The sequence below is a fragment of the Penicillium verrucosum genome, assembly GCF_028828655.1.
Source record: "Penicillium verrucosum strain IBT 35672 chromosome Unknown utg000002l_segment0_segment0, whole genome shotgun sequence".
Classification (NCBI taxonomy): Eukaryota; Fungi; Ascomycota; class Eurotiomycetes; order Eurotiales; family Aspergillaceae; genus Penicillium; species Penicillium verrucosum.
The window spans coordinates 4,488,308-4,513,738 of NW_026643211.1; the positions used below are offsets into that span (position 1 = coordinate 4,488,308).

The following is a 25,431-nucleotide window of genomic DNA, read 5'->3' on the forward strand; positions in this document are numbered from 1 at the left end:
ATGTGAATCGCTGGCATGGCAAGATACGCAAACCCAGGAGACAGTTCCTTTCATTCTAGGAAGTGTCAGTATATATAATGTTTGCTAGATAATGTAAAGACTTACGTCCAATTAATGCCCAAGATACCTTGCTTTTATAGATTTGGATCCTGTTGATATCAGGCTGAAGGATTATCAAACGCCACGAGCAAGCTAACTATGGGGCAGCGCCGTTACTTAAGCTTCATTTGATAGCTAGAGCAGTAACACTAATCCATCCGGGCACCATGATGCCGCCACTGAAAGGTACATATTGGTGGGTGCCACGACTCCACAAATCTGTCCGTACTAGACAAAGCCATATCAGGGGGTCGAGAGGGAAGCTGGCCTAGGAGTCAAAATCAAGTCCAGGAATTAGTGGCACCTCGATCCAAAGAGCGTGTCGCAAAGTGTGTCGAAAAGCGTGTCGCAAAGCGTGTCCCAAAGCGTGTCGTAGGGTTGCGGGCTTATTGCCACATCTAGAGACTTATGGGCAATTAAATTCGCCGATCTGGCGCACAAACTCGTGCCTTTCCATCCTATCCTACCTTAAGTCCGGAGATACTACACACTTTGTATCTGCATATTCTTCTTCAATTCTTCTGAAGGTTAAAAACATGACATTCTCTACCTTCCTGCTTCTCGCTAGCATCTACATACGTGTCGCCTTAGGTGGCGCTCTCAAAGTTCTCGATTATAACCGTGAATGCGTGATATGGTCCGATGATAACCATGGTTGTACGGGATACTCGGCATCTTTTGGTCTCCTTGATGGAGATAGCTGTGCAGGTGAATGATAATCCACAGATATACGATTGGCATTAACGAAGTCCTAGATATAAGCAAGGTTGCACATGGTACACGAACGGGTTACTCTAGATTATATGTGGATACTTGTGGCAAAATAAATGACCTGCCTGTTGCATGGATTGAGGTAAACAAGGACGGGGTTGTTAACATTTTCAACCGAAAGGGAGACGAATCAGGATGTACATTGGAGAACGGATTGAAGGTTGGCAGCTCGTGTATTGCTTCCAACACATATTCATCGGCATCATCAACATCATCTTCCTCGACATCGTCTCTATCGGCATCGGGGTCATCTTTGTCGACATCGTCTCCATCAGCATCGGAATCATTGGCATCGGAATCATCGGTGTCGGAATCATCTTCCTCAACATTATCTCTATCAGCGTCGGGATCATCTTTGTCGACATCGTCTCCATCAGCATCGGAATCATCGGTATCGGAATCATCGGTATCGGAATCATCTTTCTTGACATCATCTCTATCGGCATCGGGACCATCTTTGTCGACATCGTCTCCATCAGCATCGGAATCATCGGTATCGGAATCATCGGTATCGGAATCATCTTCCTTGACATCGTCTCTATCGGCATCGGGGTCATCTTTGTCGACATCGTCTCCATCAGCATCGGAATCATTGGCATCGGAATCATCGGTGTCGGAATCATCTTCCTCAACATTATCTCTATCAGCGTCGGGATCATCTTTGTCGACATCGTCTCCATCAGCATCGGAATCATCGGTATCGGAATCATCGGTATCGGAATCATCTTCCTTGACATCGTCTCCATCAGAATCATCAAAATCATCGGAATCGACATCTTCTCCATCACCCACGAGTCATATTCAGGTCTCTAGCTGCACTACGTCCGAATAAAAGAATCATTAGGGACTATACAAATGGGCTCAGCCATCTGACTATTATTCATGTCTCCCGTTCTTAGATTGAGCGATTACTCCCTCTTTCTTTTCTATAGTGACAGATAAAGTCCGATAGCATTTAGATCTCTTTGGGTATGGTTTTTCCTACGGGGTTTTCCATACCACCAGCGCGAATGCGAAAGAGACCACCTTATATTTTGCTGTTCTATAAATGATATTTTTGGGCCTAGTGAGCTTGCTTTATAAAACCCAGCTCGTAAATGTGTATGTGCGTAATTGGTGTAGACCATCGATATGGTTGTTTTTGATGGCCTAGGCGAATCATTACTCGAAAAATGCTAGCCAGCTTTGGCACTTAGCCCTCTTCTATCTAAAATATGCCAAACATTTAAAAAAGCACCAAAAGGCTCCCCAGAATCGCTGCATGGTGTGCCGGTGAGCTACAAACATACATATGGAGTCATGTTGAGGGGATATATGTCTAGAGTGCTGATAGCCTTGATATTAGGTGCTGTGATCTTTCTCTAAGGGTATCTCGGCCTAGATGCAGAGCCTTATAGTCGCAAGATTTTCCGCTGTCATTTTAGCGTTGGTTAGCTTTCAGATATTGAAGCTATAATAAAGGAAGTTGTCTCTCCATTCAGGTCGGGGATACTCTACACCGTAATTTTTATTTTTACCTCAAGGAAGCCAAACTATAATCACCCCTATTCTTGACCACAGACATAGGGCTTGCTAAGGAAAGTATATCACTTGAAGAAAGATAAGTTTTAACATTCAAGTCTCTGACCAACCAATATGCAGTCAATCTACCACCATATAATCGTGTAAGAAATATCCAGGGATGATGAAGAGTCTGACATCAAGCAACTTCAGTATCAACGATACGATGTCACCTGGTCAGTAAGAGTTGTCACTAAAATGTATGAACTCCATAAAGAGATCATCTATAGAGCTCATATCCGGTTCTTCAAAAGTAGTTGACAGAGTAGGGGGAAATGATCCTCTAGGCCCGGCAATGTTTCATCGCTCAAGTCCATAGAGAGATCATCTATAGAGCTCATATCCGGTTCTTCAAAAGTAGTTGACAGAGTAGGGGAAAAATGATCCTCTAGGCTCGGTAATTTTCCATCACTCAAGTTCTCGAAAGTAGTTCCCGTAGACTCTGGCTAAAGCTGCCACTTCCTTTTTCGTTTAACACAATTAGAGCGGGGCTCTTCGATTGAATGTGCATCAAAGAAGTGCCACCGGAGATATAAGTTGTCAACATACTTCCTTTCTTCACAACATGGATGAGGGCAGAAGACTACGGTTGAAGAGTCCGCTGACCCTAAGTGTTCGTCAATGTGATTTAAAAGAGTCGATTTTATAACCCATTATTAAAATCTCTCGTCGGGTTTCTTACTTTTATCGCCTAAACAGAATAGACAGAAACCTGGGGCGACAAGTGTGGAACGGAAGGTCAGGAGACCACATCGAGGCTTAAGGCTATCGAGATGGCATTCGCAATGATTCTTCCAGGAGTCTTCGTCAAGGAAGATTTTAGCGCAAAGATAGCAAAATTAAACAAAGCTGCGAGGTGCGCGTCGATGGGCGCGCCTTTCGTTCTTATAGCGCTGCTGGTACTATGCACCATTTAAGGATTTTCTTCGACACTATAGGATATGCTTGGCTCTCCCTGGTAGTGGAACGCTGTCTTTTTATCAACCTTTTTGATCCATGATACTATTCAGGTAGACTCACTCTAGTATAGACTTCTTACATATTAGACAGCAGCCTTCCTCGGGGGCCATGCCGGGATAGTAAACGGTACGTTCTCTTAACGTACAAATAGTGACCATGTCTTCTAGGCACTATCGACCAAGTTCACTATCTAGAGATCCCTTCTTCAATAGGTTCTCGCTGAGACGGGAGCGCTCTGGTAGATATTTCTTGTAGACGTCAAAAAGAGGTGTTAAGTCGCGTTCGGAGAAGTCGTTCCCAGACACATACTCAGCGTATGAAGTATCCCACCAGTCTTTGACAAAATCCTTCTTCCAGGCTAGCAATCGTTTTGCTTTCTTGTCATAAAGACGAGCCCGTTCAAATACGAGGTCCCTATTTTCTTCCAATTTTCCAGCAATCTCCTGGGTTATGTGAGCAATTCTCTGATTTATCTTAACAATTTCATCGTTAGTTGTGAATTGTGCGATCGCAGCTGCATTGAGTTGGAGTGGCACGTTCGAATCTCGGTGATGAGACATGCTTTGTTCCATATCACGGCATTCGTAGTCAGGCTCTAAATCATAGAATAAGGCCTGTATATCTAACGCCTTGAGAGAAGACTGATATTTTATAAAGGTGTCATGATTCTGGTGATCAAGAGCCTGACCACGAGTAGCCTGGGAAGCCTTGGCTGAAATTCGTTAGTAATATTGAGGTTTGACGGCACAAATGTACTCACGGTCGATCTTGTTTGCAACGCCTCCTCGAATTCCATGTACACGCAACTGGTCTTTGAACCCATCGCGCTGGGCTAAGCTAGTGAAGTTATGCCGCAATGAGGAGAAGGTCAATGCCTTCGTTGATTTGGGTCCTTTAGAGTCGACCATTCTAAAGAATGGGAGGTCCTTTACGGTTTCGTTCCATTCTAGAGTCCATGACTCTCTTCCCTTAGGTGGCTTTGCGGCAAGAACCTCTGTCACAGTAGCAAGCCCTTTAAAGGCACCATCCGCCACCCCATGAACGATTACCCAGAAGACAAAACTCATTCCAAGAACTGGATGCTCCCTAAACCAATTCCTTGGGCTAATTCTTTATATTAGCCAGTTCTAAATAGAATAATTTTACTCATACACTCACAGGGTAGTATCGTCGCGATAACGCCAGCCTTTTATGAATTCGGGATCAATTGTTACCCAACGTATCAGATGCCCCTTTGCCTTGCTCCATTTAAGATGAAATGAAAGGTACTAATAATCATGAGTCAGTTTTAATATAATCAAAGATAATAATCATCAAGACACAAACCCTATAATATAAGCATTCGTTTGACTTGCGATAAGCACTTGATTCGACGATAGCCCCTGCTCTTACACCCGAGCCAGCAAATAAAGAAAGAGAACTTCCAGTCTGCATACGTACTCTTTCATATACATAATCGTGATGGTCATCCACAAAGAGGTGTCGAAGCAGGTAATCTATATCCTTTCCGTTGACTAGGAAGCGCTCTCTAGGCTTTGTAGGGAGCTTATATCTCACTGTTAGTTCGGTTCTAATAAACTTTTGTTTTTTTTATTAGCAGCAAGCTCTATAAAAGGATAGTTGCTATCCCTTACGTTAAGAACGTCGTCCTTGACTTCCTTAGAAAGGGATCGAGAAGTTTCACGCTCCCACTTTGACGTAAAGCTAGTAAAGTAACCACAAGCCGTTCTTTGAGACGGAATCTTTTTACAGGATTTGATATAAAACTCTGCGAAAAGTTTCAGACGTTCAGGAGTCGGAACAGGTAGGTTAGGAAAATCTGGGTCTGTGGACTCGTTACGAGAAATCCTCCATCTACTAATAATTAGGAACTCAGATCAGTAAAATATAGGTTAAACTTACAGGGCCCAGTTGCTAACTACATAATCGTATTTCTCTAGCGTAGCAGGCGCTAGCTCAGGGTGGCAGATAGTATTACCCTCTTTTTCCTATTCGTCTTGATATTCACGTATAAAGCCACGTGATATGGCACGTGCGAGACGCTCCTAGAGTGATTTCGGGATATTCTGTTCGGAGAACATATTATGCGTTATAAAGAAGTTCAAATAAAATCATGGCAGACTGAGAAAAGAGCCTTAGAGGTTGTATTATATATTTTTCTTGGGGCCGGCATAGGCTTGGAATGAGTTGGCCCTTATCACCCTAAGGGTGAGAATTGTCACCCCGTTCTCACCTCTCTCACCCTAGTCTCAAGACTTCTCACCCATATCACCTGTACTCACCCTGGAGTGCCGCTTAGGTGCTAGGGCCAAATTGAGTATTGACTGTGCAGAATAATGGGCTTGAGTACGGCTGAGCGGACGGGAAGCCCTATTTTCCACACCCTATGGTCGTATGTATTTACTTAAACTATGATAGGGAATATGTAGTATTGTGCTTTTGTTCTAGTGGGAATAGAAGAAAGCCTGTCAGTAGGCACAATGGGGGTTGTTTGAGCCTCGGAGATTGAGAAAGGTATGGAACTGATTAGGCATTTTATATCCAAGGCAGGGGTGAAATGAAATGAAAATGAAATGAAAACGAAAATGGTCGACACTCATGACCATTCCTTCGGGCAACCCACTTGGATACCCATATACATAGCCCACAAAATTACCCTACGCAGCGATTCTCAGAATTGCTTGAGTAGCAATGTGGGGGATCCTGGTGGACCATCTCACCCCACATCCGCCATCTAACTGTATCCCACTGGGCTCCTGCAATATCGAGTTTGGAAGGCCTCTATCTGAACTGCTTTTTACCTTCGGCGTCTCACGACAATAACTTACAATGTCTCAACACCGGGTAGTGTGTTGGTGAAGGCGATGCTACGGTTATATCTCGGAAGGCTACAATGTTTCCCGAAAAGCAAACATTCAGAAATAGGTAGCCCCTCCCATGTGGGGTGACCAGATTCTTATATGCCACCTACAAGCACCGAAAGTTAACTTCATCCTGCCTAGTTCCAAACCATGGCGCTAATAACTATTGGCATTGCGGCTGCCGCGACGGCGTTCCTCATCTACCACCTTCTCACTGCTACGATTTCCACGAGAAGACCACCAAAGGGACTGCGAGATGCCCCTGACGCCGGAAATGCATCCCAGTTGGGCGTTTACCCGCAGCGGCAGCTCCAAAAATGGGCTAGGGAACACGGTGAGCTCTTCAAGGTTCGCCTAGGTAGAGAGCAATGGATCTATGTCAACAGCCCAGCGGCCGTCAAAGAGATCTTCGACAAGCAGTCGCAGCATTCCTCCTCTCGTGCGGCGAGTCCGGTTGTGTCCGATATCCTCTCGGGTGGAATGAGGTACGAAGTCCCTGAGCTCTAGAGGGTTCTATTCATAGGATTCTTTCTGACGCCGAGACAGATTCCTACTAATGCCGTACACGCCTCACTGGAGGAAGCTTCGAGCAATTGTCCACAAGCTTCTAACCCCAAAATCATCCAACACCTTCATTCCGTCCCAGGAGTTTGAAGCAAAGCAATTGCTCTGGGATATCCTGACCGACAATGACAACCAGGAGAATTTCTACATGCATATTCGTAGATATACCACATCTGGTCAGTAAATCGGGAACTCAAGTCATGGTGGAGCCACTAACATGGTATTTCCTGCAGTTGTGATGACTTCAACTTACGGGCGGCGCACCCCTATTTGGGTACCTATGCCTTTCCCTTCGCATCTGAAACTTTATTGACACATACTGTAGGACTGTGAAGACATCCGCGAGATATATGGTCTCATGGACGACTTCAGCAAAGCTGTAATGCCGGGAAAGTACATGGCCGAAGCGCTGCCGGTGCTAGCTAAGCTTCCGGCATGGATGCAGTGGTGGAGGAAAGAGGCCCTCCAGTCCTTTAATCGGCAGGCGGCCATTTGGATGAAGTACTGGACCGGCCTCCGGACCCAGATGGACCAGGGTCAGGCGCCCGACTGTTTTGTCAAACAGTTCATCGAGACCGCCTACGAGAAGAACGACATCAGCGAGCTCCAAGCGAGCTTTGTGGCGGGAAGTATGTCCCCATATGAATCCTCCACCAAGTCTGCCTGGCAGCTAACGGCCTGCTCCCAGCAATGATTGAAGCCGGGTCCGAGACCACGTCGTCTGCCCTCAACAGCTGCGTCAAATATTTTGCAGCGTATCCCGAGGCCCAGATAAAGGCATTCGAAGAGATTCAGCGAGTGGTTGGCGAGGATCGCATTCCTACCTTCAAGGACGAGCCGGACTTGCCGTATATCAGAGCGTGTGTCAAGGAAGTTTTGCGGATCCGCCCAGTCACCAAGTGAGATGATTTCCACAAGATATCTACAAACCTACGCGTATTTCTGTACTGACCCGCTAATTAGTATCGGATCACCACACTACACGACAGCAGATATAGTGTACAAGGACTACTTTATCCCGGCAAAAACAGTCGTTTCTATAAACCAGTACGCACTGCACTTCGATCCGAATCGCTATGAGAATCCAGACGACTTTATTCCCGACCGGTATCTCAAGCACACGCTCAAGGCCGGTGCGTACGCGGCGCATCCCGACCCCTATGCCAGGGACCATTTTGACTTTGGTGCCGGGCGGCGAATCTGTCCGGGAATGCACCTGGCGGAAAATAGCCTCTTTATTACCATCGCTTGTATTATCTGGGCGTTTGAAGTCCTGCCGCCCATGGAGAATGGCAAGGTAGGCACCGTTGATGTGTCTGATGCGGCGTACGAGGATGGGGCGAATACCCTTCCCAAGCCTAGTAAGCTGCGGTTTGTCCCTCGGAGCCCCGCGTCGGAAAGCACTTTAAGAAAGGAATGGGCGAGGGCTGAGAAGGAAGGGTACATGCTTGGCCAGGTCAAAGTGAATGCGGAAGGCGTGGTTGTCCCTGCCAAATGACAAAGGCCGGAGGCCGCTTGGAGATAGAATGTTGCAGATGTATGTAAAATATGGATTTGAAAGATAAACGCGGCTTTTTGGGGTTCACCTATAAGTGTCAGTGGACCAATCAATACAATCTTCCATGTCACATTCATGGGGTAGAGGAGCATCGTCTACTGTCAGGCAGATTAAGCGACAAGCAAGATAGCAAAAAAAAAAAAAAAAAAAAGGAATGGACGCGTTCCATGTGCATAGTGGCTCGCAGTAATGACTAGTTGCAGCGATTCCGCGTCGGGATCGAATTTCTAGACTCACTTCCAGTCTCATTGAGCAGAGATGGGGCACCGAAATCATTATCCGTGAAGAACATGGCACGGCGGCATTGTCCAGACCGTGGATCTGTCCGTAGATCTATATGCTCCACCCACGCGACATCATTGGTGAATTGAAAGGGCAAATCTGGGGAACCCTGCAATCCACAATGTGGGGTGAATCTGGGGAACTCTCCTTGCGTCTCTCCTGCTCCAACAAGCTCCTTTCAGAACATCATGAAATCCCATTGGACATTGTGGGACTCATGAGCAGACTACCATAAGCTTATGCAATTCTAGATCAGATCTTACCTGGGTGGGACATGATCAACAAATCCCTAGGATTTCCTGGAAAGAGCATTGATAATACAACCTTGGGAAACAACACAATGAGTCTTCAGAACCTTAAATGACCCCCGGAATTGTGCCCACATAGAATACCCCAGATTCGCTGGACCCCACATGGCTTTCGCCGCAGTCACCAGTTCTCAGAATTGTATATGGTCCTGGGAGCACGACCCTCGGAATGGCAGCAGGTCCTTATTTGGTTATTCTCTATCGCTCCGCTGTGCTCTCTGCCTATTGATCTTACATCTCTTACACTGACGATTTCACCATGGGCTTGGGTGTACTTGACGATCGCTGTGGCTTGGCCCAGGTCCCTGGCACTGTTGCCCTAGCGGATATCGACCACCTCTACACCGAGGGGGACGGAAGCCCACGACTAAAACGAGGCACCGGCAAGGACAAGGATGTCATCCTCGCTCCGCAACCTTCCAATGATCTTAACGATCCTCTGAATTGGCCGTACCGCAAGAAATTTGTGATCCTCTTGGTTATGGTTCTGGGAGCCTGTCTAAATGCGTCTACAGTTGGCCCTCTGCTCAGCGCCAGTATCGTGGTGCTCGCTGGGGAATTCAACCGGCCTATTACTGACATCACCCTGCTCACCGGATACAATATGGTTGTTGCAGGCGCATCGTGCCCGCTGACCTCAGCCCTCGCCACAAAGTACGGCAAGCGGCCGGTGTTTTTCGGCTCTTCTGTCGCCTGCCTCGTGGGAAGTATCATCGGCTCCGCTAGTCAGAGCTACAACACTCTTCTGGCTGCTCGAATTATCCAGGGTCTGGGATTCGCAGCATACGAGTCACTGACGTTCAGTGTGGTCGGAGACCTGTTTTTCGTCCACCAACGTGGTGCTTGGGTGAATGTCGTTCAGTTTACTCTATCCGCGGTATCGAACCTGAGCTCGGTTATTGCAGGGCCCATAACAGCCCATCTTGGATGGCATTACCTTTTCCACATTCTGATTGCCGCCTCTGGTCTGCAAACGGTCCTGTGCTTCTTCTTCGCGCCCGAAACGAGCTACATACGAGATGGCATTTGCACTCAGCGTCTCAGCGCGGGAGGAGAAAAGCTTGACGTCCAAGTGAACGGAGTTGCAGAGCACCTCGAGGCTGCCGACAGAGCCGAACCATGGCACAGCCCACAGTCCCCGGCTAAGAAAACATTCTCGCAAGAGCTAGCCCTATATACAGGGGTGTACAGCGAAGAGAGCCTTTTGAAGCTGATATTCGGTCCCCTTGTGTGTCTCACAAATGTCGTTGCACTATGGACCGTCGTGGTCACAGCTGTCATCACATCAACCTACGTCGCGATGTCCTACGTTGTGGCCCAAATCTTTTCCCCGCCCCCGTATTTGCTATCCAGCGCGCAAGTTGGGTACCTATCGGCAGGACCATTCATCGGCGGCGTCATCGGAACCATCCTCGTAGCAAAGACGACGGACCGTCTAGTTGTCTGGATGGCGAAGCGCAACAAAGGAGTCTACGAGCCTGAATTCAGGTTCCCGCTTGTTCTATTCTCCTTCATCTGTACCGGCGGCCTCTGTGGTTTTGGTGCCCTCGCTCAAGCGCAAGGAAACCTGTACGTGATCGACTTCATGTGGGGGCTGACACTGGCAGGGATCTGTTTCTGCGTTGGCCCGTGTTCGAGCTACGCGATCGACGCCTTCCGCGAAATGAGTAACGAAATTTTCGTGGCGAACGTCATGGTTAAAAATTTCCTCTTCTATGGCTACAGCTACTTTATCAACGACTGGATTACGGCCCGTGGTGCAGCGACTCCCTTCTATGTCTTTGGGGGGGTTAGTGCCGCGCTGATTATCTCTACGATTCCCGTCTACATCTTTGGGAAACGCTATAGAAGCTTCTGGCATACGCACAACATCATGGAGAAGCTGGGCATTCAGGGTCATGCTGAGATATGAATGAATCTGGGTTGTTACGTGGAGCATCGCTCGTACTGGGAAATGGGAAGGATTTACTGCCGTGACTCTCTATAGTAGGGAAGCTATAGTTTAGTCTATCAATCAAAAGCTTTAACCTACAACAATGCGATACTCGAACTTCTAATTCTCATGATATTTTCTTCTCCGCTCCTTAACAGGCTCGCACGCCGCACATAGGAATGAGATAACACCTACTCCCATGATGTAAGGAATGGATGTCGGGGGTCCTCTTGGCCCTAGTTGGACCCCCACATGGATTGTGCGAATCTCCGCCTTGCCACAACCCCAACATAGCCACATGGATGGCATTTATAGCTGGGGAAATTCAGTCCATATGCATCGAGGCACCAAAAGGAAACGAGTTGACTCTATCACTTGCGCACTTACACCCAGGATTTCATCATGAAGGCAAGTTTATAAGTTCATGTTTGGTGTACGCTATGACGCTATTTGCTCATTAATACTCTCAGGTTATCATCGTCGGTGCTGGACCTTGCGGCTTGCTACTTGCAGTCCTTCTCTCAAAGCAAGGGGTGCAAGTCCAAGTGTTGGAAGCATCGACCGAACTTGACGACCAGCCACGAGCTTGCCATTACAGTGCTCCCGCCAAATTTGAGCTGGAGCGTGCTGGCGTCCTCGACAGCATCAGCGCGGAAGGGTTTTTCCCGCGAAGTGTATGCTGGAGGAAAAATCATGGGTCCCACATTGTCGGACTGAACCACGAGATCGAGCCGGAGAGCAGCGTGCATCGGATGGTTGCCCTCGAGCTGGGTCGCGTGGTCCAGATCCTATATAATGCCGCCACTGAGCAGGAAGGTACCGAAGTTCTGATGGGGCACAGGGTCACCGCCGTTGGCCAAGATGACCTCTCAGCTTGGGTGGAGGTGGCGCTGCCGTCTGGTCAGTCTGACCAGTTCAGCGCGGACTATATCATCGGATGCGATGGTGCAAATAGCTACCTCCTTCAACTAGGCATTTGGCTAACAGTGCTCGAACTAGCGGCGGCCTCGGATTGACAGGCGGAATTGCGGATGTCGGAGCCCTTTATGACGCTCTCGCTGGAATTCACAAGGGCGTGGCGGACGAACAAATCCTCACAGAGTACAGCGAAGCCCGGTCTGCCAAGTATCGAGGATATGTAGATCCGCTATCCACCGCGAACTTTCGACGCCTGTGGGAGAAAGACCCGGAGACGACTGTCGCTGGGGATGGGTTTTTCCAGATGGTAAGAGAGGCACAGGCGGATCCGGATGTGGCAAAGAAAATGCTCGAGGTACGTAGTTCCCATGATTCATTTGCCTATTGGAGCAAATGGGCTGACTTGGTTTAGGGATTCATGCAGTTGAGATCAGATCTTACTCAGTTCTATAAAGGGCAAGAATGAGCATGAGACTAACGTATTTCACATACGAGTGGTCCACCCCAAAACACCATAGTAAATGTGATAAATTACAATTTGATATCTCAACGACATTAGTCTATAGGCACTTCTCCTTAAAGTTTCCTAATTTCTATGTGATACGTAGCCTTTTCTGGGAATTTAAAGGGTTTTTATGGCTTTATTATTACGATATATATATTTGTAGTTTTAATGTAATTTTCGGGAATTTTCGAAATAATGATAACATAGCCTCCTACTCCAATGTTCCTATAAGATTGACAGATAGTGCTACTATGTCTTGTCAATGAATATCTACAAATAAAGGGATCAAATGACATGTTGGTTGTTGAGATATTAATGGAGAATATATCCCATTTACTATGGCATATGTGAAATACGTTAAGTCATCACTCCACCTTAGCTAGGTACACTACCAAACGATGTAGGGATAGGTTGATGGGGACGTCTTCTGGTATAATGAAAGTACTCTACTGGATTTCTCTGCCTCGCCCTCTTAACTGCCTTAAGGGATCAACTTGGGTACCCTAGGCCCAGACACCAGGTGGGGGACACTCTATGTGGGGTAGAGATTCCCAGACGTGGCGACGCCAGACTGCACCAGCCGGGCCACGTTCACATATCTAACTTACAAGCGAGGATAGACAGTGCCAATGAAAGATTTCCAAGCTCTCCGGGGTAAAAGAGTTCTATCTCTTGGCGCAGCAAGCGTCGAGCTCGTGCCGATTCTGCAGCCTAAATTCTGTATCTACCACTCCGTAAAGCCGTATATTGAATTATGCGCGCTTTACCGTGCTAGTAGGTGAGTATAACCAGAAGATTTCTAGTGTTTCAAACTGCTTCCTTGAGAGACTTGTAAAATATATATTTTCGAGTCGCCGAGGTGAATTTCCTAAGTGCTTGGAACCATACTGTAACTCAGACTACTATTCGGTTTTGATTGTAGGAGAACCCTATAGCTTAAAGATACCAATAAACGTCACAAGCCATATATGAAAGTACTAGTATAAAAACTAAGGTTTCTCTTCGTCTTCAGTTCTTGAAAATGGAACTGTGCAGGTGCTAGCAACATACGGTGCAAATCACAAAAGCGTTCAATTTTTGTGTACGGAGTGGCTACTCAGTATCCTAAACATCCGTGAATTTAAGAATACGTGAGAGATATTTTATCGATTGGATTAGCTGGCGCCAGATGCTATGATCTGAGGATTATGCACACCCTGCACTACTGGCAGGTCCAGCAAGGCAGATCCTCCGCAGTATTTCCATCTGACCCCCCACATGAATTTCTTTAAAAGCCCACAGCATTACCACAGCATAGAGAAGAGAGACTACTTCCACAGTACAGACTCAATAGCCGAACACCATCATGACATCCTCCCTGCCTCCCAAGACCTACTCCGATCCGGAGTACGAGGCAGCCCATCGACAAACGTTTGCCACCCCCAAGACCAAAATCCCAAATGTTCTACCACTTGGTGTCACAAGGGCCACATTTGACGTCGCCATCAAGGAACTCATATCTGCCGTCGGGGTCGCGTCGGTCTTTGTTGAGGAGGCTCTCGCTCATTATGTCGACCCCTATGATGTCTACGAGGATGATGAGTCCCGACGCAGGGTTCCAAGTGCGGCCGTAACGTGAGTCGAGTTCCATCATGGTATGGGCTTCCATTGCGTTTATGGCGTTGACTTGTTCTGTTAGACCGGGATCCCTGGACAAACTGCGCCAGGTCCTCAAGATCGCCAATCAACACGGGATCCCGCTGTGGACATTCTCCAGGGGAAAGAACCTGGGGTACGTATCCATGACCTTTCCCAGGCAAGTTTAAACTCGGATTACTAACGATATTGAATGTTAGTTACGGTGGGCCTGCTCCCGTCGTGCGCGGATCTATCGCCTTGGATCTGCACCTTATGAACCGCATTCTCGAAGTTAACGACGACCTCCACTACGCGGTCGTGGAACCTGGTGTAACATGGACAGATCTTTACAATTACTGCGTGGAGAACAGGAAGAAAGTCTGGCCAAGCGCACCCTCCCTGGGATGGGGCAGTGTCATCGGAAACGTAAGTCACGATGAGGAAGGAAGAAGAAGAAGAAGAAGAAGAAGAAGAAGAAGAAGAAAAAAAACAATGGATAAAGGTATATTGTGCAAAAGCTAATATCGCACACAGACTGTAGATCGTGGAACAGGTTTTGGGTCAAATTCGAACCATCATCAATGCGTTGCAGGATGCGAGGTGATGCTCGCCGATGGCGATCTTCTTCGAACTGGACAATTTGGAATATCTAACTCGCCTTCGGCATTCCTATCAAAGTTTACGTACGGACCATCAGTTGAAGGGCTTTTCTGGCAAAGCAATCTGGGCATCGTGACCAAAATGAGCATCTGGCTAACCCCGCAGCCCTCAGCCTTCATGTCTTGTGTCTTCAACATGCCAGAGTTCGACGACCTCGAAGTCATGGTTGACACCCTTGGTCTCATGCGTCGTAACGGAGTGATTCCTAACGTTATATGGGTTGGTAATGTCGTCGAAGCCCTCTGTATCCGGGGCCGGCGGCGGGACTATTGGAAGGGAGAAGGTCCTATTCCCGATTGGCGTGTTAAGGAACTTCAGAAGGAGTTGAACCTAGGCTGTTGGACTGCACGGTTCGGCCTCTACGGCCCTGAGCGCATTGTCCAGGCGCACTTTGATGAAATAAGCGGAATCCTCGAGGACAAGGCCCCAACTGGCGAGTTCATTGGGAAATTGTTCGCTGGACCTGACGGTGGTCTGCTTGACGCCGCGTCTGTTCCGTTTGAGGACGGAAATGTACTTGTCGGAATCCCAAGTCTTATGAGCATCCCCCTCATGAGCTGGCCATTACAGGAGGACGGTGCTGGAAAGGCTGCACATGGGGATTACGCACCCATTATCCCGTCGTCCGGGAAGAAGCTCCTAGATTGGATGCGGCGGGCGAAACCCATCTTTGAAGCTTCGGGCCTCGAGTTGATGACGGACTTCTTCATGCAAGAGCGACATGTCGTTGTGACAGGGATGTACAGCTTTGACCAGCACAGCCCGAGAGAGAGAGAGGCAATGCATAGACTGTTCCATGCCATGCATGAGGAGGCTAAGGACAAGGGATACGGCATGTACCGCGGACATATCCAGCACATGGGTGAGTTTAGAAAGCCTAATAGCCTTGAACGCGAGGGTACTGACCGCACTATAGATTTGATTGCGGACCTCAACGACTTCAACAACCATGCCTATAGCAGGTTTGTCGAGACCCTGAAGGTGCGTATTATCCTAGGAACCGTACGCAGACAGGATCTGACTCTTGATGTAGGATGCAACTGATCCAAATGGAATCCTATCACCCGGGAAGCAAGGTATATGGCCGCGTAAATACCGTCACTTACGAGGCAAGACTGGAAACGTTGCTCCCAAGGGAAGGCTATAGCTTCCGGTGGTGGGTGAGCCTTTTTCAGCTCCAGTTTACCAGGACCTTGTAGTCTACCAACAAGATCGAAACACGACAAGAAGGGATCCGGGATGGGCCAAGAACCTGCAGGATATGGTAACTGGCGGGGCGACTGTGTGCTGGAACTAATCTCGGGCATAGTTTTGAGTGTCCTTTTGGCAGGGCAAACTGGAGGGTGTAGTTTGGCTCTCTCTATACTGTTTGGGCAATCTCAAAGACTGATGGAGTTGTGGAATCAGAATAGTACTCCAACTGTAATTTGATCCTTTACATCAGTGAAAGAATGTTGACAAGGACCTTGTCAAGGCTTACCTGAGTTGACTATATCTTAATGCCATTGTCGTATAGGATAGGATACTGACCCTACAGCTACTGGATTTGCATGAGATGAAGAGCTTCATATTGTGTAAGCATAATTACAATACGACGTATAGAGCGGTGTGAACGGTACAAGATAAGGCATTCAGGCACCATATTCCCCCTAAAACTGGTTTGAACCCACAGAGCACCATAAGACTGGGTAGTCTTCTTTTACTACATACCTGGGCCGCCATGATCACAGATTGAGTGGGGTGCCAAATTGTCATCCCCAAATTAGCAGCACATCACCAGCAGCAGGTTCTGGAATGCGCTTTAGGGGTATGGTTTGGCTTGTTAGGATGTCCCCCGCACCCCACATAATCCTCTGGTTCTTAACTATGGGGAAGCCCGCACCATACACTGGCATCAACAGCCCATAGCCCTGCTTCCCAGATTGCCAAACAACTTCCACACAATGTCCGACACCAGCAATCGTCAGAGTGCACTCGTGGGCGTCATCGGGCCCGCTGGGTTCGGAGGATCATACCTGACAGCCGAACTGATCCGTCGGGGGCATACTGTCGTCGGTATATCGCGCAACCCGCAGTCTTTTGGCATCCATGAAAGATACAGACCACGTCCACTGGACATTGAATCATCTACGGTTCTCCAGTTGGCGGACAACTTCCGTGATCTCGATACTCTTGTCAGCGAATACGGACCTCACACCCAGGGTGCGGACGCACTACAGTATAGTACGCAAGCTATCCCACCGCCCAGTTGTCTCTTCCTTGATTGCTCTATCGCGCTCTGACATCCATTCATTGTAGTGCCCTATATTGAAGTCGTCCGCAAGCTAATTCTCGCGGTGAAACTGGCGGCCGTCAAGTACTTTGTATTTGTAGGCGGTGCTGGCAGCCTCGTGGTGCCCGGGACCCACGAGTCCCTGGCAGATTATCCAGGCTTCTTCGCTGCGTATCGCAAACAAATTGCAGAGAGCAACGCACACGTCTGCTACATGGAGGAGCGCCTAGGGCCACTCGGAGACAACCTACGATCCTACCGCAATGCACGCCTAGCAGAAAAGTCCGGCACCGCCACGGCGACTGACATTGACACGATAAGGACGTACGAACACGCCATTCGGAATAATGACAGGGCCTCTGACTATATTAAAGCTGGGAGAGCGAGTCTCCTGTTCTTTGAGGGCAATTCATCCTTTCCGTGGACGTTTGTCTCGCCCAGTCCGCTGTACAGACCTGGTCCCCGGACTGGGCGATATGAGGTTACGGTAGATTACGTTCCCCTTAAGGGAGAGCCAAAAGGGGAAGATGTTTTGGATGGCCACTTGACGGGGATCTCAGCTGCAGACTTGGGTGTCGCTATTGCTGACGAGGTTGAGAGTCGCCAGTTAATCCATAAGCACTGGAGCCTCTGGGGACTTGTCGGACGACACGCTTTATCCAAGCTACGTAACTGCAAAAGATATATGAATAGCATGTCCGAAAATGAGCAGCCATAAACTTTTACGTCCATTTTATGGAATGCATTGAGTACATCGCAATGAAGCTGCTTTACAGGCGACAAGGACTATATAACTACCAGCGCTGCTCTTCCCCGGACGTAGATTTAATCAACCGCTTGTAGCCGTGATTTTGGTCTTCTCCTGTCTGGCGTAGCTAGCACATACTTCAGCCTGGATATATTAATTTATGGTATCTACTCACTGTGCATGACGTATTATTTGCTTTCTGCCATACTGAGGGCGAAGGCATCCTTATAGGTAGAGGTTGAATCTACTAGAACGGCAGCTGTCGTGTGAGCGACTGGCGAATATCATGACGAAATTTATCATCCAGCAGCGACAGCAGCACTGCGTTCTTTCCTTCTTCCATCCAGGTAGCATCGTGAGCCAGCGCAACATGCACCCCAAGTTCTGACTCCATCACCCGTATGCGCGCCAGTGTATCGCGAGCAGCGGCAACATCCGTGTGGAGACAGAATGTACTGCCATCGGGCATCTCAAATGTCCCGAATTCTTTCAAACCATCAAGGATTTCTCTATTCAGCCAGCAGACCCCATATCAGTCTCGGTTATTCGCTCTAAGAGAATTGCAACATATCCACAGGCAACGTACCGTGAATGACAGCAATCAGAACCGAGTAGAACCCACTCGCCCGTCTCTAGTCTCGCACACGCGCACAGGTTCCCCGGCATATGACCCGGAGCTTGTATGACCCAGAAGCACCCGTCCCCGAAGAAGTCCATTGCCCGGTCGAATGGTCCGAATGGGACCCAGGGGCCTTCTAGCGTCTTCCACCGCTCGGTTGCCCGATCCGGATCGAAATACCGCCCATCCCAGAAGGATGATGGGTCTGCGAGGTGGCCTGGTGAGCAATACTCCGCCGTGCCGGGACCGAAGAAGACAGTTGCGTTCGGGAAGGCTTTGCGTGCGGGTCGGCAGTGGTCGAAGTGCGCGTGGCTATAAGATAACTTAACCAAATTTCCTTTGTCTCATGGGGATACAGGCGTGTATTTGGATAGAGGGAAACGGTGCAGGGCATCTTCACACCTGAGAATTATTGTGTCAAGCTGGTCAGCAGCGATGCCACTGCGACGCATTATTTGCGCTTCAAGCGACTCGAAGGGAGCCTTGACTCCTGTCTCTAATATTGGGCCGTTTGCAATGACAGGAGGGAAATCGTCGGGATTCTAGTCAGGGGACCCGGTTGTTAGCAGCATTCAGCATATTTACGATGGATAAACACACCGAAGACATTCCTAAGTCCCATAGTAGTTCGCGATCTTGTGATTTATGACGAATGAGGAAGCTCCAGTTGTACATTCGGAACTTTGTTGCTGGCTGCCCGGCGTGGAGTCGGTGGTATTCGGCTGTCATGCTTCCTCCATTCAGGAGTAGAAGCTCGACATGTGCCTTTGTGGTCGGCAGCTCGATTCCGTAGCTGGACATTGTACGAATTGCAATATTTGCCTGAGTAGGGCCTTTGGGGCACTGAATGTTTTACATAGCCAAAGACCACAAAGTGGGGTGGAGATGGCTACTTTCACCCCACTAACTTCTCAGATATACACGTCTTATGCTATTGGGCTGGTTTCCGTAATTCCTAATCCATAACGCCTATATTCTGTAAAGAACTGTCCTTGACAATAATTTCACGTTCTAATTCTCCTAGTCTCATACCCAAACCCAGTCCAAAAGGCTACTCCGCAGGCTCTTTTGGGGGTTTGTAAGGTGAAGATAGACCGACGATCCATCACGATCCTGCGTAGTCAGTACATAGCCAATTCCGGGCGCCCAACGCAGGACAAAAGACGACTTACAATGCATTGTGGATCCACCGCAGCCTTTTCATACACGCGAAGGGCGGCCTCTGCGACGCTAGGATGAATGCCGGTCGCATACCCAGCCTCCACACCCAACGACAAATCCTTGATCATCATCTGCGTCTTGAATCCCAGTCTGTAGTTGTTACTGCTGGGCGCATGTGGCACAACCCCGGGAGCTGGCTGAACATGGTCTGCCATGAAAGTCTGACCGGTGGAATTGTGGATAATTTCGTGCAGTAGCTTCGGGTCAACGCCTGACCTGACGCCGATGGCCATGGCCTCGGCGACTGCTAGGAGGATCGAGCATGAAAGATAGTTGTTGCTGATCTTGGCCGCGAGGCCTGCACCGAGCGCGCCACAGTAGAATAGCTTTTGCGGGTCGCCGATCATTGACACTGCTGCCTCCAACCGTTGCGAGATCTCGTCTGGCTTGGACGGTTTGCTGTGGCCGATGAGGAAAGACAGTGTCCCCTCGTTTGCTGCCGGAACTCCGCCCTGAAAGATTAACAAGATTATTTAACTAAATTCTCTTTAAGTGTGAGGGAGGGGACTCTTCCACACACCGAAACAGGGGTGTCGATGTAGGTCCCCGCCCCTGCCAGCAGCAGCTCCTCGGCGACATTGCGACTTGACTGGGAATCGATCGTGCTGCTCTCTAGGATGAGCCGATCGGGATTCCTCGCAGCGGCAATCACTCCGGTCGTCGCATCAAGATACACCTGTCGCACTTCCTTGGCTCCCGGGACAATGGAAATGACGGTCTGCGACGACTCTGCCGCCTCGCGAGGCGAATTAACAACCACGGAGTGCCCAATACCTCGCAACTCCAGGCAGAACCGCTCACAAACACTCTTCGACACATCGTAAATGTACAGTATTGCTGTTGGCGGCATTCTCTTGCGGATGTTCCTAGCCATGCCGTACCCCATGGCACCCAACCCTGTCAAGGCTTAGCCGATATCGAGTGAACACGGAGGATTTTAGAGGTTGTAGGTTACCAATAAAAGCAACGTTTTCTTTGACCTGAGACATGGTATCGTATCGATTATGTTGGATCTCCTTTGGTGGTTTGTTTTGTCTTCGCTGTTCGTTTTTGAGACCAGCCCCTGCAGTTATATATATCGACATCCCTCACCACACCCCACCTGGGTAATCCCTACGAGTGGAACTTAGTATAATTTTTGACAACCAGAACATAGTCTGCAATTTTCATTTCATTTCCTTTCTTGTTCTGTTAGATAGATAAGGCAGCCCCCGTCTTCCCTAAACATGAATCCAAACTATTGCTCTAAATCAAGCATTCGGGGGTGACAGTTTACCTGAATCTATCCTACTGAGGGAACAATTTCTGAAAGCTGTAGGCTGCCCATAATCTAAATAGCGCTTCAAGAGGGCTATATATATGTAAAAAAAAAATATATAAATAGGAGAAAAACGGCCTTCACCTACGCCAAAGTTCAGCATTGATCATCATTTCCCAGCGACGTACCCGTTAATAGCCGGTTACGACGGGATCCCACAGCAGATTAAACACCGGACCAAGAGCAAAAATGTCCTCATCGGGCACTAAGATGGTCCATCTGCTTCCTACCGACAGGGGGGGGCGTATGTCTAGGCTGATGGCTACGCGGTTCGTCCGGCGATGTCTATCTTTCAAACTAGCCCGACGAGACGAGATAGGCACGATGCTAGTTGCGCTAGTTGCGTCAGATGGTACGGACGGTTGCATCTCCACAAGTGGCGACGAATTCAAAGCAATTGTCATGCCATGCACTATATATATCGGAGCCTGGACAATCTGAGCGTAATGCTCAGATATAATGGTCCCTGGAAAGGCTATGCAACTCATATCATTGATGTTGCGTATCTATTCCTGAACTATAACGAATCATTATCTGAATCCCAATTTGCAGTTGCAGTTCAATTTGCCAAATATTTGATTACTCTCTCTAATGGGTGGGGATAAGACCGGAGTGCGTTGCACCCCACATGGACATCTCCAGGAATGGAAAAGGTGATTAGGACCAGTGGTCAGATCCTCAACTACAAGTAAATATGTTTGTTAACCCCGATATAGTTATTTCATGGCAGCTATGTGACCAAATACTACGTGCGGTAGGCAAGAAATAGATATATAAATTCACGATCCATCAGCTAGAGGTTGTGGTCGTATTTTTACAGTATGTAGGTTCCAGCCCTTCGCAACTTCCCATCGGCAATCATAATGCGATATTCTGGCCGTCAGGTTTTAAGAGAGTATCACTAATTACATGCAGTACGTCGCAATACTCCTGGACATTCCATTTACCCACCTCTTCTAGTTGGGAAGCAACATTCATAAAAGACCTCCGAGCGGCACCGTATGGACTGCAGTATTCTGCGCCGTGGAAGCAGACTGGACCGCCATTCTGAATGAACGCAGCGGCTGCCGAGACCGGGGAGGAAACACCTCCGTCCAGAGACTGCGACTCCAAACCCAATGTCCCAATATGGGTCCAGTCCACTTCTTCAAACACGTCATAGCACGCGCCGTCGCTCGATTTGAAGTTGGGGGCAGTGAAAAGATAAAACCCCATGACGAGTGCTGCATTAAATAACGCCATTTCGGAATGAAGCATCACTCCATCTGACCGACGATGATTATTGATCACCATGAACATTTGAGCCGCATGTAGGCAAGCACGACGGGCACTAGGGGATTCGGCCCATGGTCTCAGTCGTTCAAGGGCTGCCTTTGCAGCTTCAGGACCATTCCGACCAGCCGCATCCTCGATAACAGCAAGGTCACTTGTTAGGCGAAGGCACAAATAATGCCATAGGATCAGCAAGTTCGCATTTCCACGTTTGAATTCCCACGCATAAACATCAAAGGCCGAAGCCAGACAAGATCCAACAGATGCCGCATTGCTGTCCTCCGTGTTTTCACACGATAAGGTACCGTTGGGCGTCCAGGGCTCAAGCACATGGGCCGCGCGTCCTTGAACTTGGCGGCGAGGTTTGAGAATACGGAGCCAGATCAACGTAAGAGCTGTTTGAAGTCCCAGTCCAGAGAGCCCTGATGGAAGATTATGTATATCAAGCACCACAGAGAGCGGCTGCCTCCACGGGTCCTCGATCGCAGCGAGTTCTTTCCACTTCTGTGAAGAATATACTGTGAACAGGGCATCGCAGCATGTAAGTGGCATTTGGATATTCTCAGGTGAAAGGATAGGCGCAAGGTTCAGCATGTGTGCCGAGTACACATCAGCTAAAATCAAACAAGCCGTAAGACTAATTAAACGTTAGATGTTTACTTAGCCATCATTAACATTGCCTACCGTTGAGCGGATTGGATCCGAGCCCACGCTTTCCACATGATAGCATCGTCTCCCACGGCTTGTATGATAGAATGGCTATAACCGTGCGAGCCGAAAAGTCCCCTATCTTTAGCCACCTATGGCACATTAATGTTAGTTAGTCTGCAGCAGTGTGGGTGGTTTGGCTAGTAGCAGATGGGAGAATCTGACAGATATTGCTTCCTCGTAAAGCGATTGCCGTTTGTCTTCAAAGGCTATTTCCTGGCCCCGTGTCAGTATGGAAGGAGGCTTAGGAAAAGAGGGAACCCACAGCTGTCGAGGCGGCTACAAACAAGAGAAGGCAAGCGCTACCCAGAACGGTCAATAACTCCGGGCCTGCACAGTAGCGGAGATTTTGAGACGTAAGCTCAGATCTACAGTGGTGAATAGCACCCTATGGAGCTCAAACAATTTAGTATAAGTTGAGCCTAGTGAAGAGTGAGCCCAAAGGAGAACTCACTGGCAGATACTTGGCAATCAAATTGCGAGCTGCGCTTCTGTTAAGGATCATCATACCCACGAGGCACATGGGAAACAACAGGATACTGGGAGTATCACAGGCCTTGAATGTTCCCGGGTGAACAAAAGGTAAATGTACATGGAATTGACTAAAGTAAAGATCCAGACATAGGTCTAGAATATCAGTAGGGGGCGGTTCCCCGTCCCATGGCCCATCACGGTCGAGATCTATTGTTTGATCCGGACTGTGAGGGGCATAGGTGGTTATACTTTGAGCTAAACGGTGCCGGCAAGCCTCGGTAAGTCCCCAGGGTGACCCGGTCGCTGGTGATGGCTTAAGTCTTGCCATGGATTTCAATTCAGTGGAAGAGAAGATATTATCTTCGGGATGTAGAAGAATGTCATCCCAGCACATGGGAGACGGGGAGGGTGTAACTCTCCGACGCCTTGTGGGCCAGAGCCGTCGCACCTGCTCAAACTGCTCATTTGAAATATTATCTTTTTGGTGGCGATGGAGCCCCCGATATCCAGAAGCTGGTGGTGTCAAAAGCAAGTCATCCCACAGAACAGAGCCAAAGTCCATACCAGGAGGTATGGTATCGAACGTGTCACGGGTGATAGGTGGCTGTGCTATTCCCAGAGACGGATCCATATATGGATCAAATGGAATAAAATCTCGCCGGGGACTTGAAATAGGGGCGAGTTGCGGCCGACGCTGGTCGTCTGTTACTCCCGCGGTGCGGATATCTCCAAGGAACTCGGGAAGCCCCTCGGTACACGGGGGCTGTAGCCCCAGTATGTCGTCATCAATATGTCTCTCGTTCCAATTATCGTTGAGTGAGTCATGAATAATAATATCCTGTGGAGTCGGACATCCAGGTGGTGTGTTGCGCGGTGACGAGGAAGGCCTGTCGGAGGGAAGATTTCCGCTTCCAGTATCTGCCTCTTCAGAATAATTGGCATCCAGCGGAGGTCTGATCTCCTCCAACTCATCCGTCGCAGGCCTGCTTTGCGGGACAACTGCGCTATCCCCATCCTGTGGTGGTGCTAAATGATGATTCCGGATATGCCGATTGAGAACATCACTGCGAACTACCGCATCAGGATGAATGACGGACTACTGCAAGGATAATAAACGCACCTTCTAGCGTATGTCCTCCCACAGGCCTTGCACTTAAAGGGCCGTTCCCCCGTATCTTACAGAAGCATGGTTCAGCGTGTCGTCTTGCGGAATGGTTTCGGAAGATATACTCACGTGATCGATGATGTCGTCTCAAGTGCTCGACTTTAGAAAAGACGCGATGGCACTTGGCGCACTTGCGGGCCGCAACATCATTACTCCTCATCATGTCGTGTAGCAGAATGCTGGAGCAGAAAATTCGAGCAGAATGAAGAAGTAGGTTGAGAGAAAAGAAGGGGGGTCTCGCAAAAATGCGGAGAGTCGGGGTGCGGACCAGGGGGTGAGGAGTGAAGTTGGGGAAAACTACGGCAGACTATTCACCGGCCCCGCTTTTTCTTCTTCTTTTTTTACAAAAAAATACCCTCGCAAGCGTGTCTTCGCCTAACAAGTGACCTTGCTGTTATGAGTGCAGTAGCCGTAAAGAAGGGAAGACCAGGTCCCGCACCCAAAAGCGGCTAGTTCAAGGGATCATTAGGGTGGCTGTGGCACCAAAATTATTATTTTCCCGCGATGTTGGGTCGAGGAAAGTTATTGAACCTATATATATTGGAATTCAACAGACCAAGACCAAAAAGAGACCAAAAAGAGACCAAAAAGAGACCAAAAAGAGACCAAAAAGAAGCGAGGTAATAAAATGCCAGGAAGCCAGCATTCTCTTCGATTAGAAATACATCTAACACTTAAGAGGAGGCTGGGGAAAGAGCCTTGTACGATAGATGCATCATGCCTAGTTAGTTATATTATCTTCAACTACTCCGTACCTCAACCCCACATTCCATTCAAACTTAGTGGGGTAGCCTGGCTCTGGCCCATAGGACAAGGACTTCGGTCCTTTTTTGTCTGAAGTTATAGTTCTTCCTATTGGCTCGAATGTAGTTTGTAGAAGATACATATGTACAGTGTTTGCAACATTTCCACGGGCATGACACGGCAGATTGACATCACTAGTTGGGTGACTATATATATATCTATTGGAATACTACCCGTTGATTGAATTATATCGCTTATTAACTACGCGTCTATAAACCAAAATATTACAACATT

At 48.4% G+C, this 25,431-nt stretch overlaps 11 protein-coding genes across 11 annotated transcripts; 5 read left to right on the forward strand and 6 right to left on the reverse strand.

The window, feature by feature from the left end:
• Positions 1–888: 888 nt before the first annotated feature.
• Positions 889–1,669, reverse strand: N7516_007313 (uncharacterized protein; the record flags this gene model as incomplete). Its single annotated transcript, XM_057220033.1, has 2 exons — positions 889–1,610; positions 1,663–1,669. 2 exons carry the CDS (start codon positions 1,667–1,669, stop codon positions 889–891), a joined length of 729 nt encoding a protein of 242 aa, XP_057074124.1.
• Positions 1,670–3,560: 1,891 nt separating this feature from the next.
• On the reverse strand, positions 3,561–5,339 carry N7516_007314 (uncharacterized protein; the record flags this gene model as incomplete). The annotated part of the gene is made up of 6 exons (XM_057220034.1): positions 3,561–4,102; positions 4,151–4,494; positions 4,549–4,658; positions 4,783–4,935; positions 5,025–5,244; positions 5,293–5,339. Coding segments are annotated over 6 exons (1,416 nt in total), but the record flags the coding sequence as incomplete, so codon positions are not given.
• Positions 5,340–6,401: 1,062 nt separating this feature from the next.
• On the forward strand, positions 6,402–8,313 carry N7516_007315 (cytochrome P450; the record flags this gene model as incomplete). The annotated part of the gene is made up of 6 exons (XM_057220035.1): positions 6,402–6,736; positions 6,798–6,991; positions 7,049–7,089; positions 7,141–7,444; positions 7,504–7,714; positions 7,779–8,313. 6 exons carry the CDS (start codon positions 6,402–6,404, stop codon positions 8,311–8,313), a joined length of 1,620 nt encoding a protein of 539 aa, XP_057074126.1.
• Positions 8,314–9,222: 909 nt separating this feature from the next.
• N7516_007316 (uncharacterized protein) lies at positions 9,223–10,875 on the forward strand (the record flags this gene model as incomplete). The annotated part of the gene is made up of 1 exon (XM_057220036.1): positions 9,223–10,875. The coding sequence occupies one exon, from the start codon at positions 9,223–9,225 to the stop codon at positions 10,873–10,875; it is 1,653 nt and encodes a 550-aa protein (XP_057074127.1).
• Positions 10,876–11,320: 445 nt separating this feature from the next.
• N7516_007317 (FAD-dependent oxidoreductase) lies at positions 11,321–12,226 on the forward strand (the record flags this gene model as incomplete). The annotated part of the gene is made up of 3 exons (XM_057220037.1): positions 11,321–11,329; positions 11,367–11,809; positions 11,896–12,226. The coding sequence occupies 3 exons, from the start codon at positions 11,321–11,323 to the stop codon at positions 12,224–12,226; spliced, it is 783 nt and encodes a 260-aa protein (XP_057074128.1).
• A 1,438-nt stretch (positions 12,227–13,664) lies between these two features.
• On the forward strand, positions 13,665–15,893 carry N7516_007318 (FAD-binding oxidoreductase; the record flags this gene model as incomplete). Its single annotated transcript, XM_057220038.1, has 7 exons — positions 13,665–13,933; positions 13,998–14,090; positions 14,155–14,362; positions 14,471–15,458; positions 15,513–15,577; positions 15,630–15,672; positions 15,796–15,893. 7 exons carry the CDS (start codon positions 13,665–13,667, stop codon positions 15,891–15,893), a joined length of 1,764 nt encoding a protein of 587 aa, XP_057074129.1.
• Positions 15,894–16,539: 646 nt separating this feature from the next.
• N7516_007319 (NAD(P)-dependent oxidoreductase) lies at positions 16,540–17,586 on the forward strand (the record flags this gene model as incomplete). The annotated part of the gene is made up of 2 exons (XM_057220039.1): positions 16,540–16,819; positions 16,895–17,586. The coding sequence occupies 2 exons, from the start codon at positions 16,540–16,542 to the stop codon at positions 17,584–17,586; spliced, it is 972 nt and encodes a 323-aa protein (XP_057074130.1).
• Positions 17,587–17,863: 277 nt separating this feature from the next.
• N7516_007320 (uncharacterized protein) lies at positions 17,864–18,085 on the reverse strand (the record flags this gene model as incomplete). Its single annotated transcript, XM_057220040.1, has 1 exon — positions 17,864–18,085. One exon carries the CDS (start codon positions 18,083–18,085, stop codon positions 17,864–17,866), a length of 222 nt encoding a protein of 73 aa, XP_057074131.1.
• A 44-nt stretch (positions 18,086–18,129) lies between these two features.
• On the reverse strand, positions 18,130–19,036 carry N7516_007321 (MBL fold metallo-hydrolase; the record flags this gene model as incomplete). The annotated part of the gene is made up of 3 exons (XM_057220041.1): positions 18,130–18,547; positions 18,638–18,777; positions 18,836–19,036. 3 exons carry the CDS (start codon positions 19,034–19,036, stop codon positions 18,130–18,132), a joined length of 759 nt encoding a protein of 252 aa, XP_057074132.1.
• Positions 19,037–19,356: 320 nt separating this feature from the next.
• On the reverse strand, positions 19,357–20,445 carry N7516_007322 (NAD(P)-dependent oxidoreductase; the record flags this gene model as incomplete). Its single annotated transcript, XM_057220042.1, has 3 exons — positions 19,357–19,908; positions 19,977–20,353; positions 20,412–20,445. The coding sequence occupies 3 exons, from the start codon at positions 20,443–20,445 to the stop codon at positions 19,357–19,359; spliced, it is 963 nt and encodes a 320-aa protein (XP_057074133.1).
• Positions 20,446–21,632: 1,187 nt separating this feature from the next.
• N7516_007323 (fungal specific transcription factor domain-containing protein) lies at positions 21,633–24,556 on the reverse strand (the record flags this gene model as incomplete). The annotated part of the gene is made up of 4 exons (XM_057220043.1): positions 21,633–22,683; positions 22,731–22,846; positions 23,209–24,299; positions 24,463–24,556. The coding sequence occupies 4 exons, from the start codon at positions 24,554–24,556 to the stop codon at positions 21,633–21,635; spliced, it is 2,352 nt and encodes a 783-aa protein (XP_057074134.1).
• Positions 24,557–25,431: the final 875 nt, after the last annotated feature.